The sequence below is a fragment of the Phasianus colchicus genome, chromosome 38, assembly GCF_987193195.1.
Source record: "Phasianus colchicus chromosome 38, bPhaCol1.hap1.1, whole genome shotgun sequence".
Classification (NCBI taxonomy): Eukaryota; Metazoa; Chordata; class Aves; order Galliformes; family Phasianidae; genus Phasianus; species Phasianus colchicus.
This window is the reverse complement of record NC_143473.1, coordinates 719,118-736,807: the sequence shown is the minus strand read 5'-3', so window position 1 is coordinate 736,807 and position 17,690 is coordinate 719,118. Positions and strand designations below refer to the sequence as shown.

Sequence of the window (17,690 nt, the reverse complement as noted above, 5' to 3'; positions counted from 1 at the left end):
TGGGGGGGGGCATTGGGGGTCCTGGGGGGGGGACCGAGGTTGGAAAGGGATGGATGTTGAAATTGGAGGGGGGAGTCATGGGGGGTGCTGGGGGGGGCACTGGGAGTACTGGGGGTCGTGGGTTGGGGGGGCAGAGTAGGGTCCCACTGACTCAGCTCTGAGGTGGGGGGGGGTCCTCAATTTGGGGGTTCTGTCATTATTTTGGCATGGGGGGGGGTCATGTAATGGGGGGAGGTCCTGATAAGGGTGACAGAGTGCTGCCCCCCCTTATAACCCTGTGACCCCCCCCCAGGAGCCGCCCTGCAGGACCCCAATGTGGGGATGGCACCAGTGACTGGTGAGACCCCGCAAAACCTCCTCCTGCTTTCCCCCCCTCAAACATCCCCCCCCCAAATCCCACCTCCCCCATTTCCAGACCCCCCCAACCCCACCCCATAACCTGACAGCCCCCCACCCCATATCCAGATCCCCCGTACCCCATATCCCCTCCCCACCCCCCACCCCATACTCCCCCCCATGCAGGCGCCATTTCACCCCATATCCCCCCACCCCACATCCGAACCCCCCACCCCAACCCCCCCTACATTTCCCCCCCCATCCCATTCCACATCCAACCCCCCCCAGCTTCTCAAATCCAGTCCCTCCTCATTAGGCCCCCCCTCATTAGACCCCCCCGCCGTGCTAATTAGACTCCATCCCACCCCACATCCCCCCCACCCTATATCCAGACCTCCCCACCCCAAATCCCACCCCCCCATTTCCAACCCACCCCACCCCATAACCTGACAGACCCCCCACCCCATATCCAGACGCCCCCCCACACCTCATACCCTCCCCATATCCCCCCCCCCATCCAGGCCCCATCCCACCCCATATCCCCCTACTCTATATCCAGACCCCCCCCCCCCCCCAAATCCCACCCCCCCTATTTCTAGATGCCCCCCCCACCCCATATTCATGCCCCATCCCATCCCAAATCCAACCCCCCTACCCCATATCCAGTCCCTCCCCATCCCACCTCATATCCCCCCCCGCCCCCATCCAGGCCCTATTTCACCCCATATCCAACCCCCCCCCTTAAATCCAGCCCCCCCTCATTAATCCCCCCCTCATTAGACCCTCCCCATCCCACCCCATATCCCCCCACCCCATATCCAGATCTCCCCACCCCAAATCCCACCCACCCCATATCCAGACCCCCCCCCACCTCATATCCCCCCCCCATATCCAGGCCCCATTTCACCCCATATCCCCCCATTCTATGTCCAGACCCTCCCCACCCCAAATCCCCCCCCCCATATCTCCCCCCACCCCATATGCCCCCCACTTCCTATCCAGGCCCCATACCTCCCCCCCCACCCCATATCCAACCCCCCCCACCCCTCAAATCCCCAAGGCCCCCTCCCATTAGACCCCCCCCTCCCATTAGACCCCCCCCCCTCATTAGAGCCTTCCCACTAATTGAGCTCTTTCCTTTCCAGATGACCTTGGTGAGAGCCACAGGGACAACGAATCCTAACCTGGGGGGGGGGGGCACGACCCCAATTTTGGACTTCACGCCCCAAGACCCCCAATATGGAATGGGTTGGGGGGCAATATTGACCCCCTCCTGCTATAAAACCCCCCCTTTTTGCCCTACAGAAATCATTGAGGAAGTGATGAAAGAAGACGGCTTCCAACCTGATCCCCCCTCCGTCTCCCCCCATGACCCCCCCAGGCTGATACCCCGTGGCTTGGGGGTCCCCGTGGGACGCAGGGATCCCCCCCAACCCCCCCAAACCCCCCGGGACCCCCCCCGTTTAATTATCACAGAGCAACCGAAGCAGAGGGGGATGAGATTCCGCTATGAGTGTGAGGGGAGATCAGCTGGGAGCATCCTGGGGGAGAGCAGCACTGAGGCCAGCAAGACCCTCCCTGCCATTGAGGTGGGGGTCTGGGGGGGGGGGCTATGGGGTCCTGCGGGGGTCCTGGGGGGATCCTGGGGGGTTCTATGGGGTCGGGAGTGGGAGAAAATGGGGGGGTTGGGGGGCCCAGGGGCATTTCTGGGGTCCCTGATTGGGTATTGGGTGTCCAGAGGGGGCTGGGGGGGTCCTATGGGGTCAGGAGTGGGAGCAAATGGGGGAACTGGGGGGTCCTGTGGGCATTTCTGGGGTCCCTGGTTGGGTATTGGGGGTTCTGGGGGGCCTGTGGGGTGCTGGGGGGGTCCTATGGGGTCGGGAGTGGGAGAAAATAGGGTATTGGGGGTCCTGGGAGGGGAGGAAATGGGGGGGGTCCTGGGGGAGAGCAGCACTGAGGCCAGCAAGACCCTCCCTGCTATTGAGGTGGGGGCCTGGGGGGGTCCTATAGGGTCAGGAGAGGGGAGAAAATGGGGAGGTTGGGGGTCCTGGGGGCGTTTTTGGGGTCCCTGGTTGGGTATTGGGTGTCCAGAGGGGGCTTTGGGGTCCTGGGGGGTCCTATGGGGTCAGGAGTAGAAGAAAATGGGGGAACTGGGGGGTCCTGTGGGCATTTCTGGGGATCCTGGGGGGGCTGTGGGGTCCTGGGAGGGTCCTATGAGGTCAGGAGAGGGGAGAAAATGGGGGGCTGTGGGGGTCCTTGGGGGGGCCTGGGGGTCCAGGGGGTTCTATGGGGTCAGGAGTGGAAGAAAATGGGGGAACTGGGGGGTCCTAGAGTATTGCTGGGGTCCCTGGTTGGGGATTGGGAGTCCTGGGGGGCTGTGGGGGTCTTGGGGGGGCTGTGGGGTCCTGGGGGGTCTTATGGGGTCCAGGGTGGAAGAAAATGGGGGGCTGGGGAGTCCTGGGGGCATTTTTGGGGTCCCTGGTTGGGTATTGGGAGTGCTGAGGGGGCTTTGGGGTCCTGGGGCGGTCCTGGGGGGGTCCTATGGGGTAAGGAGAGAGAGAAAATGGGGTGGATTGGGGGGTCCTGGGGGGGTCTTGTCCCCCGTGTCGCCATGTTGCTAGGCCTCATCTCCCATTTCTATCCCCAAACCTCCAATTTTTGGGGTCCTGACCCCACTCTACCACCACCCCAAATTTGAGGGATCCCCACGCTGACCTCTTTTGTCCCCTCTGTCCTCTCCTTTGCCCCATATCCCACCTGAGGCCCAGAGTTCCCTCTGGTTTCCATGGTAACCAACCATCCCAATGGCGGCCGCCATGTTGCTAGGCCTCATCTCCCATTTTACCCCAAATCTCCTATTTTTGGGGTCCCGACCCCCCCAAACCACCACCCCAAATTTGAGGGACCTCCGTGTTGACCCTCCATCCTCTCTGTCCCATTCTGCCCTCCTTATCCCACCTGAGACCCACAGATCTGTTTTGTTTCCATGGTAACCAAGCATCCCAATGGCAGCCGCCATGTTGCTAGGCCTCACCCCTCATTTTTACCCCAAAATCTCCAATTTTGGGGGTCCTGACACCCCCAAATCACCACCCTAAATTTGAGGGACCCCCCTTTTGTCCCCACTGTCCTCTCTTTTGCTTCATGTTCCTCCTGAGGCCCACAGTTCCCTCTGGTTTCCATGGTAACCAACCATCCCAATGGCGGCCGCCATGTTGCTAGGCCTCACCCCTCATTTTTACCCCAAAACCTCCAATTTTTGGGGTCCCGATGCCCCCAAACACCACCCTAAATTTGACTGACCCCCCCCCCATGTCCCCCCCCCCAGCTGCTGAACTGCCAGTCCATCCCCGAGGTCCAGGTGACGGCGTGTTTGGTGTGGAAGGACTGGCCGCACCGCGTTCACCCGCACGGCCTGGTGGGCAAGGATTGCAGCAATGGGCTCTGCCAGGTGCGGCTGCAGCCCCACAGCAACCCCAGGCACAGGTGGGTGACGGCAGCCATATTGCGCCCACTTCCATCCCAGTGCCCTACTGGTCCCAGTGCCCGATCCCAGCGCTGTACTGGTCCCACTTCCCATCCCTGTGCCCTACTGGTCCCACTTCCCAGTTCCAGTATGCAATCCCAGTCCCCTACTGGTCCCACATCCCAGTACCCAATCCCCTACTGGTCCCACATCCCAGTCCCAGTATCCAATCCCAGTTTCCTACTGGTTCCACTTCCCGGTTCCAGTATCCAGTCCCAGTCCCCTACTGATCTCACTTCCCACTTCCAGTACCCTACCGGTCCCAGTGCCCAATCCCAGAACCTTACTGGTCCCACTTCCCAGTCCCAGTACCCAATCCCAGTTTCCTACTGGTCCCATTTCCCAGTTCCAACACCCTACTGATCCCACATCCCAGTCCCAGTGCCATACTGGTCCCAGTGCCTGATCCCAGCACCCTGCTGGTCCTATTTCCCAGTCCCAGTGTTCTACTGGTCCAAGTGCCAGATCCCAGTACCATACTGGTCTCAATGCCTGATCCCAGCACCCTACTGGTTCCACTTCCTAGTCCCAGCACCACACTGGTCCCACTTCCCATCCCCAGTGCCCTACTGGTCCTGCTTCCCGGTCCCTGTGCCGTACTGGTCTCACTTCCCAGTCCCAGTACCATACTGGCCCCAGTGCCTGATCCCAGTGCCCCACTGGTCCCACTTCCCAGTTCCAACACCCTACTGGTCCCACTTCCCAGTCCCAATACCCAATCCCAATGCCATACTGGTCCCGCTTTCCATCCCAGTGCCATACTGGTCCCAGTGCCTGATCCCAGCACGCTCCTGTCCCACTTCCCATCCCAGTGCCGTACTGGTCTCAGTTCCCATCCCCAGTGCCCCACTGGTCCCATTTCCCATTCCCAATCACCATACTGGTCCCATTACTGACTCCCAGTCCCCATACTGGTCCCATTGCCCACTCCCAATCACCATACTGGTCCCAGTCCCCACTCCCAGTCCCCACGCTGACCCCATTGTCCACTCCCACTCCCCATACTGGTCCCATTGCCCACTCCCAGTGTCCATACTGGTCCCAATCCCTACTCCCAGTCCCCATACCGATTCCATTTCCCACTCCCAGTCCCCATACCGGTCCCAGTTCCCATTCCCAGTCCCCATACTGGTCCCAGTTCCCATTCCCAGTCCCCATGCTGGTCCCAGTTCCCATTCCCAGTCCCCATACTGGTCCTATTGCCCTCTCCCAGTCACCACACTGGTCCCAGTGCCCTCTCCTAGTCCTCATACTGGTCCCAGTGCCCACCCCCAGTCCCCATACTGGACCCAGTTCCCATTCCCAGTCTCCACAGAAACCCCATTTCCCACTCCCAGTCCCCATACTGGTCCCATTCCCCACCTACGCTATGGGTGGCTCTATAGGGCCGCATGTGGGGTGGGGGTCAATTTATGGGGTGGGGTCTCACCCCCCCCTTCTCCCCCCTTCCTCCCCCCCCTTAATCAGCTTCAGCAACCTGGGGATCCAATGCGTGAAGAAGAAGGAAATCGAGGCGGCCATCGAGAAGAAGCTGCAGCTGGGCATCGACCCCTTCAAAGGTGCGGGGTTTTGGGGGGGCAGGGGGGGTTTCCTGCCCCATTATGGGGTCCTGACCCCCCCTCCCCAAATTGGGGACCCCCCCCGAACAGCCGGCTCGCTGAAGAACCACCAGGAGGTGGATATGAACGTGGTGAGGATCTGCTTCCAGGCGTCGTATCGCGACGGCAACGGGAGGACGCGACAGCTCAGCCCGGTGCTGTCGGAGCCCATCTTCGATAAGAGTAGGGAACTGGGAGCACTGGGAGCACTGGGAGGGGACACTGAGGGGGTCTGGGGTGGGTCTGGGGGGATTTGGGGTCAGCCACGTGCTATAGGGTGAGGTGAGAGGGGTGTGGGGCAGCTCAGCTCGATGCTGGCTGTGTCCATCTTCGATAAGAGTGGGGAACTGGGAGAACTGGGAGAACTGGGAGAACTGGGAGGGGACACTGCGGGGGTCTGGGGGGGTCTGGTGGGATTTGGGGGGGGTCTCTGGGGTTTGGGGGGGATTTGGGGTCAGCCACGTGCTATAGGGTGAGATGAGAGGGGGGTGTGGGGCAGCTCAGCTGAATGCTGTCTGAAGCCATCTTTGATAAGAGTGGGGAACTGGGAGAACTGGGAGCACTGGGAGAACTGGGAGGGGGCACTGAGGGGGTTTGGGGGGGTCTGGGGACTTTGGGGAGGTTTTGGGGGCAGCTGGGTGCTATAGGGTGTGGGGTGTGGGGTGGGGGGCAGCTCAGCCCGGTGCTGGCTGTGTCCATCTTCGATAAGAGTGGGGAACTGGGAGAACTGGGAGAACTGGGAGCACTGGGAGAACTGGGAGGGGGCACTGAGGGGGTTTGGAGGGGTCTGGGGGGGGTCTGGGGGGGTTGGGGGGGGGTTGAGAGGCAGGTGGGTGCTATTCATACTGGTCCCAGTCCCCATACTGGTCCCAGTTCCCCCCCACTTCCTGTACTGGTCCCAGTTCCCTTACTGGTCCCAGTGCCCCCCCCCCAGTCCCCTTACTGGTCCCAGTTCCCATACTGGTCCCGGTTCCTGTACTGGCCCCAGTGCCCCCCCCATCCCCATACTGGTCCCAGTGCACCCCCCAGTCCCCTTACTGGTCCCAGTCCCCATACTGGTCCCAGTTCACTTACTGGTCCCAGTGCCCCCCCCAGTCCCCATATTGGTCCCAGTGCCCCCCCCCAGTCCTCTTACTGGTCCCAGTTCCCATACTGGTCCCTGTTCCCATACTGTCCCCAGTGCCTCCCCAGTTCCCTTACTGGTCCCAGTTCCCATACTGATCCCATTGCCTCCCCCATCCCCTTACTGGTCCTAGTTCCCCCCCCAGTCCGCATACTGGTCCCAGTGCCCCCCCAGTTCTCACACTGGTCCCAGTGCCCCCCCATCCCCTTACTGGTCCCAGTTCCCCCCCCAGAATCCACCAACACGTCGGAGCTGCGCATCTGCCGCATGAACAAAGAGAGCGGGCCGTGCACGGGGGGGGAGGAGCTGTACCTGCTGTGCGACAAGGTCCAGAAAGGTGGGGGCAAGGGGGGGGGCAAAGGGGGTCGGGGGGGGTCTGTGTGTTGGGGGGGGGCGTTTTGGGGGGGGCAATGGGGGGTTTTTGACGAGGGTCTGCGGGGGGGGCACTGGAGGGGTCGTGGGGGTCGTTGGGGAGGGTCTGTGTTGGGGGGGGTTGTTTTGGGGGGGGAAAGGGGGGTTTATGTGGGGGGGTCTGGGGGGAGCAAGGGGGGTTTTTGAGGGGGGGTTTGCGGGGGGGTTTGGGGGGGGTCACTGGGGGAGGGGTCGTGGGGGTCGGTGGGGGGGTCTGTGTTGGGGGAGGTCGTTTTGGGGGGGGCAATGGGGTCTGGGGGGGTCTGGAGAGGGGTAAGGGGGTTTTGTGGGGGGGGGGCACGGGGGGGTAGGGGGGGCGTTGGGGGCATCAGGGGTCGGGGGGGTCTGTGTTTTGGGGGGGTCGTTTTTGGGGGGGAAAGGGGGGTTTATTGTGGGGGAGTCTGGGGGGGCAAAGGGGTTTTTGAGGGGGGGTCTGCGGGGGGGCACTGGGGGCGTTGGGGGTCAGGGGGGATCTGTGTGTTGGGGGGGGTCGTTTTGGGGGGGGGAAGTGGGGTCTGGGGGTCGTGGGGGTCGTTGGGGGGGAGGGTCTGTGGGGGGGGTCTGTGTGTTGGGGGGGTCGTTTGGGGGGGGCAATGGGGGGTTTTTGAAGGGGGGCTGCGGGGGGGCCACTTGGGGGTCGTGGGGCTCGTTGGTGGGGTCTGTGTGTGGGGGGGGTCATTTTGGGGGGGGTAACGGGGGATTTCTGGGGGGGTCTGGGGGGGGCACTGGGGGGGTCGAGGGGGTCGTTGGAGAAGGGGAGGGGGTCGTGGGGGGGTCTGTGGGTTGGGGGGGTCGTTTGGGGGGGGAAGGGGGGTTTTATGGGGGGGCTGGGGGTCTGCCGGGGGGTCGTGGGGGTCGTTGGGGGGGAGGGGATTGGTGGGGGGGTAAGGGGGGGTAAGGGGTTTATTTTGGGGGGGTCGTTGGGGGGGTCCGTGAGTTGGGGGGGTTTTTTGGGGGGGAAGGGAGGGATTGGGGGGCGAGGGGGGGTCGAGGGGGTCGTGGGGGGGTCTGTGGGGGAGGCACAGGGGGGGCTTTGGGTTGGGGGGGGTTCTGGGGTTGTTATGGGGTTGTGGGGTTATGGGGATGTTTTGGGTTATGGGATTGTAGGGCTGCTATAGGGCTGTTATGGGGCTTTGGGTTTATAGGGCTATTATGGGGTTCTAGGGCCGCTATTGGGCTGCTATGGGGCCGCTATGGGGCTGTTATGGGTTTATAGGGCTGTTCTGGGGTTATGGGGCTGCTATGGGGCCACTATAGGGCTGTTATGGAGTTATGGGTTTATAGGGCTGTTCTGAGGTTATGGGGCTGCTATGGGGCCGCTGTGGGGCTGCTATAGGGCCGTTATGGAGCCGCTTTGGGGCTGTTATCGGGTCACTATGGGCCCGCTATGGGGGCGCTATGGGGCTGTTCTGGGGTTAGGGGTTTATAGGGCTGTTACGGGGTTATGGGCCCGCTATGGGCCCGCTATGGGGCCACTATAGGGCTGTTCTGGGGTTATGGGTTTATAGGGCTGTTCTGGGGTTATGGGGCCACTATGGCCCACTATGGGGCTGCTGTGGGGCCGCTATGGGGGCACCATGGGGCTGTTCTGGGGTTAGGGGTTTATAGGGCTGTTACGGGGTTACGGGGCCGCTATGGCCCACTATGGGGCCGCTATGGGGGCGCTATGGGGCTGTTCTGGGGTTAGGGGTTTATAGGGCTGTTCCGGGGTTACGGGGCCGCTATGGGGCTATTATGGAGCTATGGGTTTATAGGGCTGCAATGGGGTTCTAGGGCTGCTATGGGCCCTCTATGGGGCCACTATGGGGCTGCTCTGGGCTTAGGGGTTTATAGGGCTGTTCTGGGGTTATGGGCCCACCATGGGCCCGCTATGGGGCCACTATAGGGCTGTTCTGGGGTTATGGGTTTATAGGGCTGTTCTGGGGTTATGGGCCTGCTATGGGCCCGCTATGAGGCCACTATAGGGCTGTTCTGGGGTTACGGGTTTATAGGGCTGTTACGGGGTTATGGGGCCACTATGGCCCACTATGGGGCCACTGTGGGGCCGCTATGGGGGCACTATGGGGCTGTTCTGGGTTTAGGGGTTTATAGGGCTGTTCTGGGGTTATGGGGCCACTATGGCCCACTATGGGGCCACTGTGGGGCCGCTATGGGGGTGCTATGGGGCTGTTCTGGGGTTATGGGTTTATAGGGCTGTTCCGGGATTACGGGGCCGCTATGGGGCTATCATGGAGCTATGGGTTTATAGGGCTGCAATGGGGTTCTAGGGCTACTATGGGCCCTCTATGGGGCCACTATGGGGCTGCTCTGGGCTTAGGGGTTTATAGGGCTGTTCTGGGGTTATGGGCCCGCTATGGGCCCGCTATGGGGCCACTATAGGGCTGTTCTGGGGTTATGGGTTTATAGGGCTGTTCTGGGGTTACGGGTTTATAGGGCTGTTACGGGGTTATGGGGCCACTATGGCCCACTATGGGGCTGCTGTGGGGCCGCTATGGGGGCGCTATGGGGCTGTTATGGGATTATGGGTTTATAGGGCTGTTCTGGGGTTATGGGGCCACTATGGCCCACTATGGGGCCGCTATGGGGGCACTATGGGGCTGTTCTGGGGTTAGGGGTTTATAGGGCTGTTCTGGGGTTATGGGGCCACTATGGCCCACTATGGGGCCACTGTGGGGCCGCTATGGGGGCACTATGGGGCTGTTCTGGGGTTAGGGGTTTATAGGGCTGTTCCGGGGTGATGGGCCCGCTATGGGCCTCTATGGGGCCGCTATAGGGCCGCTATAGGGCTGCTGGCCCCGCAGAGGACATCGCCGTGGTGTTCCGCAAGGAGAGCTGGGAGGCGCGCGCCGACTTCTCGCAGGCCGACGTCCACCGGCAGGTCGCCATCGTGCTGCGCACGCCGCCCTTCTGCTCCCTGCAGCTGCAGGAGCCCGTGCAGGTCGAGGTCTTCCTGCAGCGCCTCACCGACCGCGCGCGCAGCCGGGGCTGTCCGTACACATATCTGCCCCGGGAGCAGGGTAGGGGGTTATGGGGTCTTTGTGGGGTTATGGGGTGGTATGGGGTTATGGGGTTATGGGGTATTATGGGGTTATGGACAGAGCCAGAAGCCGGGGCTGTCCGTACACATACCTGCCCCGGGAGCAGGGTGGGTAGGGGGTCCTTATGGGGTCATTGTGGGGGTCCTTATGGGGTTATGGGGTCTTTGTGGGGTTATGGGGTGGTATGGGGTTATGGGGTTATGGGGTATTATGGGGTTATGGACAGAGCCAGGAGCCGGGGGTGTCCGTACACCTACCTGCCCAGGGAGCAGGGTATGGGGTTATAGGTCCTTATGGGGTCCTTGTGGGGTGGTTATGGGGTCATGGGGTTATGGACAGAGCCCACAGCCGCAGCTGTCCCTACACCTACCTGCCCAGGGAGCAGGGTATGGGGTCGTTATAGGGTCCTCATGGGGTCCTTATGGGGTGGGTATGGGGTTATGGACAGAGCCAGGAGCCGGGGCTGTCCCTACACCTACCTGCCCAGGGAGCAGGGTGGGTGTGGGGTCGTTGTGGGGTCCTTATGGGGTTATGGGGTTGTATGGCGTCCTTATGGGGTGGTATGGGGTTATGGACAGAGCCAGGAGCCGGTGCTGTCCCTACACATACCTGCCCAGGGAGCAGGGTGGGTATGGGGTCATTATAGGGTCATTATGGGGTTATGGGGTGGTTATGGGGTGGTTATGGGGTCCTTATGGGGTTATGGGGTGGTATGGGTTTATGGGGTCTTTATGGGGTGTAGTAGGCGTGGCGAGGAGACAATGGGGTTATGGGGTTACGGACAGAGCCAGGAGCCGGGGGTGTCCCTATACTTACCTGCCTAGGGAGCAGGGTGCGTTATAGGGTCATTATAGGGTCATTATAGGGTCCTTATGGGGTTGTGGGGTTCTTATAAGGTTATGGGGTTACAGGGATGTTATGGGATTATGGGGTTACAGGGCTGTTATGGGGTTATGGGGTTGGGGGGTTATAGGGATGTTATGGGGTTATGGGGTTCCTATGATGTTACAAGGAAGTTATGGGGTTGTGGGGGTATGGGGGTGGTATGGGGTTATAGGGATCTTATGGGGTTATGGGGTTGTGGGGTTATAATGTTGTAGGGTTGTTATGGGGTCGTTATAGGGTCATTTTGTGATTATGGGGGTGGTATTGGGTTATAGGAATGTTATGGGGTTGTGGGATTATGGGGATGTTATCGGGTTATGGGGTGGTTATGGGGTTATGGGGTGGTTATGGGGTCACGGACTGAGCCAGGAGCCACAGCTGTCCTTATGCATACCTGCATAGGGTGCAGGGTGCTGTGGGGTCCTTGTGGGGTCCTTATGGGGTCTTATAGGGTTGTGGGGTTGTGGGGTTGGTGCGGTTATGGGTATGGGATATGGAGACATGGGATAGGGGATATGGGATATGGAAATGGGAATATGGGATATGGGATTTGGGATATGGGATAGGAGATATGGGATATGGGGATTTGGGATTTGGAATATGGGGATGGGAGTATGGGATATGGAATATGGGATATGGAATATGGGACATGGGATTTGGGATACGGGATATGGGATTTGGAATATGGGATAGGAGATATGGATATGGGATTTGGGATATGGGATATGGGGTATGGGATATGGGGATATGGGATTTGGGATATGGGGATTTGGGATTTGGGATTTGGAATATGGGATATGAGATATGGGACATGGGATATGGGATAGGGGATATGGAATATGGGATTTGAGATATGGGATGTGGGGTATGGGATATGGGATTTGGGTTATGGGACATGGGATATGGGACATGGGATATGGGATTTGGGATATGGGATTTGGGATATGGGGATTTGGGATTTGGGATATGGGATATGGGGATATAGGATTTGGGTTATGGGACATGGGGTATGGGATTTGGGATATGGGGACATGGGATTTGTGATATGGGGATGGGAATATGGGATATGGAATATGGGACATGGGATTTGGGATTTGGATTTGGGATATGGGGATGGGATGTGGGATTTGGGATATGGGGATTTGAGATATGGGATATGGGATTTGAGATTTGGGATTTGGGATGTGGGGATTTGGGATTCGGGATATGGGGACAGGAGCACGCTGTCGCCCCGCAGACGCCTATGGGGTGAAGGTGAAGCGGAAGCGCGGCATGCCGGACCTCCTGGAGGAGCTGTCGGGTGCAGGTGGGTGCTGGGGGGGGGACACCCCCATTTCGGGGACTCCCCCCCCCCCCGGGGCCACCCCCATGACCCCAAACCCCAACCCCACGTCCCTCACGTCACCTCTCCCCACATCCCTTTCTTCCACCCCCCACCCCACCCCCCACCCTAAAACCCCAAAGATCCGTATGGGATTGAGGCCAAAAGGAGGAAACCGCCCCCGGGCTTCATGGATCACTTCGCTCCGCTTCCGGCAGCAGGTGGGGGCTGTGGGGTCAATGGGGTCAATGGGGTTAATGGGGGCAGTGGGGTCAATGGGGTCAATGGGGGCAGTGGGGTCAATGGGGACGGTGGGGTCAATGGGGACATTGGGGTCATTGGGGTCATTGGGGTCTATGGGGACATTGGGGTTAGTGGGGAAACTGGGGTCACTGGGGACATTGGGGCATCAGGGTCAATGGGGTCAATGGGGGCAGTGGACTCAGTGGGGTCAATGGGGGCATTGGGGTCAATGGGGGCATTGAGGTCAATGGGGCCATTGGGGTCAGTGGGGAAACTTGGGTCAGTGGGGTCAGTGGGGGCGTTGGGTACACTGGGGCATTGGGGTCAATGGGGTCGATGGAGACAGTGGGGTCAACAGGGACATTGGGGTCTGTGGGGTCAATGGGGGCATTGAGGGACATTGGGGTCAATGAGGTCAATGGGGTTAATGGGGACAATTGGGACATTGGGGTCAGTGGGGTCAGTGGGGACATTGGGGTCAATGGTGTCAATGGGGTCAGTGGGGTCACATTGGGGTCACGGGGTCACTGAGGCACATTGGGGTCAGCAGGCTGGCATTTGGGGCACACATTACGGGACCCCCCCCATATATTCCCCACCTTATCCCCCCCCGTTACCCCATCCCTATGGGGGGGGGTGAGCTCCTTTTTTAGGACCCCCCCCTTAAAAAAACAGAGAACCGACCCTATTTTTTTTTGTCCCCCCCGCAGATGAAGCCTTCGCCCTATTGGCCGACCCTTTGGACCCCCTCCCCCACCTCCCCTCCCCCTTCGCTGCCCCCCCCCAACCCCCCCTGTGCCCCCCCCTCCCCCCGTTGCCCCCCTCCATGCCCCCCTTCCACCCCACAGATTTTATGGGGTCGGAGTTATTCTCGGAGCCCCCCCCTCCCCACGGCGACCCCCCCCACCCCACCCACAGCCTCGTGGGATCCCACATGTTCCCAGGGGACCTCTGAGTTGGGGGGGGGCACCACAAAAACGTCCCCCGCCCCCCCCTCCCTTCAATACGGGGTCCCCAATGTGCCCCCCCCACCCAATCCCAAATGGAGGTTCCCAATGTGCCCCCCCCCCCCCATATGGGGACCCCCAAATGTCCCCCACCCCCACCACAAATGGGGGTCCTCAGTGTGTCGCCCCCCCCCACCATATGGGGACCCCCACATGTCCACCCCCCCCCACAGAACTCCCCCAAATGTCCCCCCCCCCAACAAATGGGGGTCCCCAGTCCTGTTCCTCCCCCACCACAATTTGGAGCCGCTTTGCACTATATTTATGGGGGGGGGGGGGACACGGGACCCCCCCCCCCCCCCCCAGACGCACACTGGGGATGGGGGCACGGGGGGGGGGCGGGGGAAGGTCAATAAAGGCATTGAGACCCAAAGGTGTGTGTTGTGTGTCTGTGGGGGGGGAGTATGGGGGGGGGGAGATATTGGGGGGGGGGCGTTGGGGTTGGGGGGGCTGGAATATTTGGGTGGGAGTTTGGGGCTATTGGGGTTGTGGGGGGGGGTTATATTGGGGGGGGCATTGGGGACATTGGAGTTGTGGGGGGGTGGGATATTTTGGGGGGGTATTTGGGGTTATTGGGGTTGTGGGGGGGGTGGGATATTTTGGGGGGGGATTTGGGGTTATTGGGGTTGGGGGGGGGCACGGGGGGAGCTTTGGGGACATTGGAGTGGGGGGGACGTGGGACATTGGGGGTTGGGGGGGATGGGATATTGGGGGCGCTTTGGGGCATGGGGGCATTTGGGGGCTTTGGGGGTCGCCGCAATGGGGAGATTTTATTGGGGGGGGGATTTGGGGATGCGGGGTCACGTGATGCACTGCGCAGCACCCCGAGGGGCGGGGGCAGTCGGAAGCCACGCCCACAAATCAACAGCAAACCACGCCCCCTTCCCTTAAGCCACGCCTCCAATAAAAATCCCCGTCTCCCACCTCACGTGATCCCTCGCGGACCAATGAGCGGCGCGCTCCTCGCCTTCGCCCCTCCTCCCGTCTTCCACTTCCGCTTCCGGGGCGCTGCGCGGCCGCGGCTTCCGGTGGGAGTGGAGCGGCGCGGCGCGGCCTGGACCCGAGGTTTGGGGGCGGGGGGGGGACCCGAATTTCCCCTCGTGACCCCCGGTGAGCCCCAGTGAGCCGCCGGTACCGCCCGGTGAGCGCCGCGTGACCCCCGGGACCCCCATTGGGCCCTTTTGGACCCCCCCCAGGATCTCCGTTCGGCCCCGCTTCGCTGCCCCCCCCGCACCCCCCCACAGGCCCCACTTCCCCCCCCCACCCCCCCCAGTGTCTCAAACTGGGATCTCCTCAATCCCAATTCCCAAAACTGCCCCCCCCAGCCTCCCACCCTCCCAACCCCTCCCTACCCTTCCCACCCCCCCGGCTTCCAACCCCTCCCCAACCTCTGAACACCCCCCACCCCCCCGACCATCCCCCCCCCCCCAACTCCCCCTAAGTTCCTCCTAAGCCCCCCCAACCCTCCCCCAGCCTCAACCCCCTCCACCTCCTCGGCCTCCCACCCTCCCCCCCAGATTCCAACTCTTCCCCCACCTCCCCCCAGCTTCCCATCCCCCCCACCCCCCCAACCCTCCAGCCTCCCACCCCCCCCACTTCCATTCCCTGTCTCTAAATTGAGACCCCCCCCCCTCCCCACCCCCCTTCCCAAAACCTACCACAAACCAGGGTCGCCCTCATTCACACCCACTCCCCCCTTCCGTTCCCCCTCCCCAAATTGAGTGCTGTGTTTCCTCACTCCAAATTGGGTACCTCCCAAATTCTCACCCCCCCTTTCCCCAACTTTAACCTCTCCCCCCAGATATGCTCCCCCCCCCCCCCCCCCCAAAAAAAAAAACACCCAAACAATGGGACTTCCCCATTCCCCGACCCCAAATTGTCCCCCCCCAAACATAACCCCGTTCCTCATCCATGAAACCAGGGTCCTTCAATTCACCTCAAGCTGGGACAGTCCCCCCCTCCCCCCATAATTCTCTGACCCCAATCAGGTTCATCCCCTCCCCCCCCCCAAAAAAAAAACCTGGGGCTGCCCCATTTACCAACCCCAGCCCCCAAACCGGGACCCCCCCCCCCCCCCCCCCACCCATTGACCTCAATTTGGAATCTCCCCACTCCCCCAAACCAGGACCTCCACCCCATCTCCTACCCCCAATTTGAGACCTTCCCACCAAACCAGGACCCCCTACCCAAAATTGGGAGACCCCCTCCCCCCGAACTGGGACCACCCTGTTCCCCCCAAAAATGAGGCTGCCCTGTATCCCCCACCCCAACCCAGGACCCCCATCTTCCCCCCCCCACGTCCAGGGCCCCCTTCACCCCCTGTCCCCAATTTGGGACCTTCCCACCCCCCAAACCAGGACCTCCACCCCATTCCCTGTCCCCATTTTGGGACCACCCTACCCCCCCAAAACCAGGACCCCCCCATCTTCTCCATCCCCCAAATCAGGACCCCTCCCCACCCCCTGATCCCAATTTGGGTTATCTCCAAACCAGGACCCCCTCCCCAAACTAGGGATATCCCCTCCCCCCTAACCAGGACCACCCTGTTCCCCCCCAAAAACAGAGCTGCCCTATGTACTCCCCAGAACCAAGACATCCCCCCTCCCCCCCCAGCTCCAAACCCCAATTTGGAACCTCCCAATCCCCCCCAATCTGAGACCACCCCCAAACCAGGATCTTCTCCCTCTGTTGACCCCAATTTGGGACCTCCCCCCCAAAACCAGGACCCCCATCTTCTCCGTCCCCCAGATCAGGACCTCCTACCCCAAACTGTGAGACCCCCAGGTTGGGTTATCTCCAAACCAGGACCCCCTCCTCCATTCCCCCCCTCCAAACCAGGACACCCCTCCCCATCCCAGCCCTCAATTAGAGACCACCGCCCCCCCCCCCCCAAAAAACCACGATCCCCCCTCCATCTTCTCAAACCCTCAAACCACGACCCCTCCCTGCCCCCTACCCCAATTTGGGATATCCCCCAAACCAGGACCTCCTTCTTCCCCATCCCCCAATCCAGAGCTGCCCCATTCCCGCCCCCAAAAGCCAAATGTGCCCCATAACCCCCCCATCATGACCCCCAACCCCCCCCCCAGCTCCCAGCAGCACGATGTGGCACGAGGCGAGGAAGCACGAGCGCAAGCTGCGTGGGATGATGGTGGACTACAAGAAAAGGGCAGAAAGGCGTAGGGAATACTATGAGAAGATTGTGAGTGGGGGTGGGGGGGCCCTGCTGGTCTGTTGGGGGGTGTGGGGGGATGTTTGGGGTCTAGGGGGATGGGGAGAGGGGGGGAAATGGGGAGGAAAGGTGGGAAAGAGTGGAGGAATCGTGGGGGAAATGGAAGAAGGAATGGGGAGAAATGGGGGAATGGTGGAGGAAAAATGGAGAGGTGGAAGGAGAAATGGGGAAAAGGTGGAGGAAAAAGTGGGGGAGAAGAGGGGGAGAAATGGAGAGGAAAATGGAAGGAGAAATGGGGTAAAGGTGCAGGAAAAATGGGGAAAAAGTGCAGAAAAAATGGGGGAGAAGAGGGGGGAGAAATGGGGAAAGAGTGCAGGAAAAAATGGGGAAAAAAGAAGAGAAATGGGAAGAAAAATGGAAGGGGAAATAGGGAAAAGGTGGAGGGAAAATGGGGAAGAAAGGCAGGAGAAATGGGGAAAAGGTGGAGATAAAATGGGGGAGAAGAGGGACAAATAGGTAAAAAGTGTAGGAAAAATGGGGGAGAAGAGGGGGGAGAAGTGGGGAAGAAAATGGAAGGAGGAAGGGGGAAAAGGTTGGGGAAAAATGAGGAGGAAATGGGGGGAATAATGGGTGAAAAAATGGGGAAATGGAGAGGAAAAGGTGGAGAAGATGGGAGGAGAATGGGGAATTAAGGAAATAAGTGGAGGAAAAACGGGGAGAAAGAATAAATGGGGGAAAAATAGAGATAAAAGGAGAAAAATGGATTTGAAAAGGGAGAAAAAAGGGGGAGAAGTTGCGGGGGAGGGGAAAGGAGGAAAAATGGGGAAAAAAAGAGAAAAATGAGGAAAGAGAAGAGGAAATGGGGATAAGAAAGGAGGAAAATGTGGGGGAAAAAAAAGGGAGGAAAAATGGGTTGGGGGGGGGTGAGAAATGTGTGGCATTGCTGCCCCTGGGTGTCCCCACGCCGTCCTCAAAGTCTTGTGGGTAAGAAACCAAATTCCTTTTTTGGTGTTTTTGGTGTTTCTGTCAG

General features: G+C 60.5%; 2 protein-coding genes across 5 annotated transcripts in view; both read left to right on the top strand.

Annotated features, from left to right (window-relative positions):
* The first annotated feature begins 1,505 nt into the window (after nucleotides 1-1,505).
* On the top strand, nucleotides 1,506-13,436 carry RELB (RELB proto-oncogene, NF-kB subunit). Its single transcript, XM_090129867.1, has 9 exons — nucleotides 1,506-1,925; nucleotides 3,665-3,822; nucleotides 5,330-5,421; nucleotides 5,512-5,643; nucleotides 6,816-6,920; nucleotides 9,796-10,011; nucleotides 12,155-12,223; nucleotides 12,382-12,459; nucleotides 13,192-13,436. The coding sequence occupies exons 1-9, from the start codon at nucleotides 1,581-1,583 to the stop codon at nucleotides 13,434-13,436; spliced, it is 1,440 nt and encodes a 479-aa protein (XP_089985993.1). The 5' UTR covers nucleotides 1,506-1,580.
* The window catches only part of CLASRP (CLK4 associating serine/arginine rich protein), a 17,353-nt gene continuing 12,044 nt past the window's right edge, over nucleotides 12,382-17,690 (top strand). For 3 of the 4 annotated variants that reach the window (XR_016461310.1, XM_090130048.1, XM_090130050.1), the window contains exons 1-3: nucleotides 12,382-12,459; nucleotides 14,381-14,598; nucleotides 16,578-16,690. Coding sequence is in view for 3 of the 4 variants with exons in the window: in XM_090130048.1 (XP_089986174.1) it covers nucleotides 14,436-14,598; nucleotides 16,578-16,690 (276 nt within the window). In the remaining variant the exon portion in view is untranslated. Of the gene's footprint in view, nucleotides 12,460-14,380; nucleotides 14,630-16,577; nucleotides 16,691-17,690 lie in introns of those variants that run through there. The other variant, XM_090130049.1, reaches the window with a different exon arrangement.

Coding starts and splice junctions, on each gene's coding strand:
- RELB (XM_090129867.1), top strand. CDS start 1,581: ATGGGTTGGGGGGCAATATTGACCCCCTCCTGCTATAAAACCCCCCCT. Junction 1,926..3,664: donor AGACCCTCCCTGCCATTGAG/GTGGGGGTCTGG, acceptor CCCCCCCCCCAG/CTGCTGAACTGCCAGTCCAT. Junction 6,921..9,795: donor GTGCGACAAGGTCCAGAAAG/GTGGGGGCAAGG, acceptor CTGGCCCCGCAG/AGGACATCGCCGTGGTGTTC.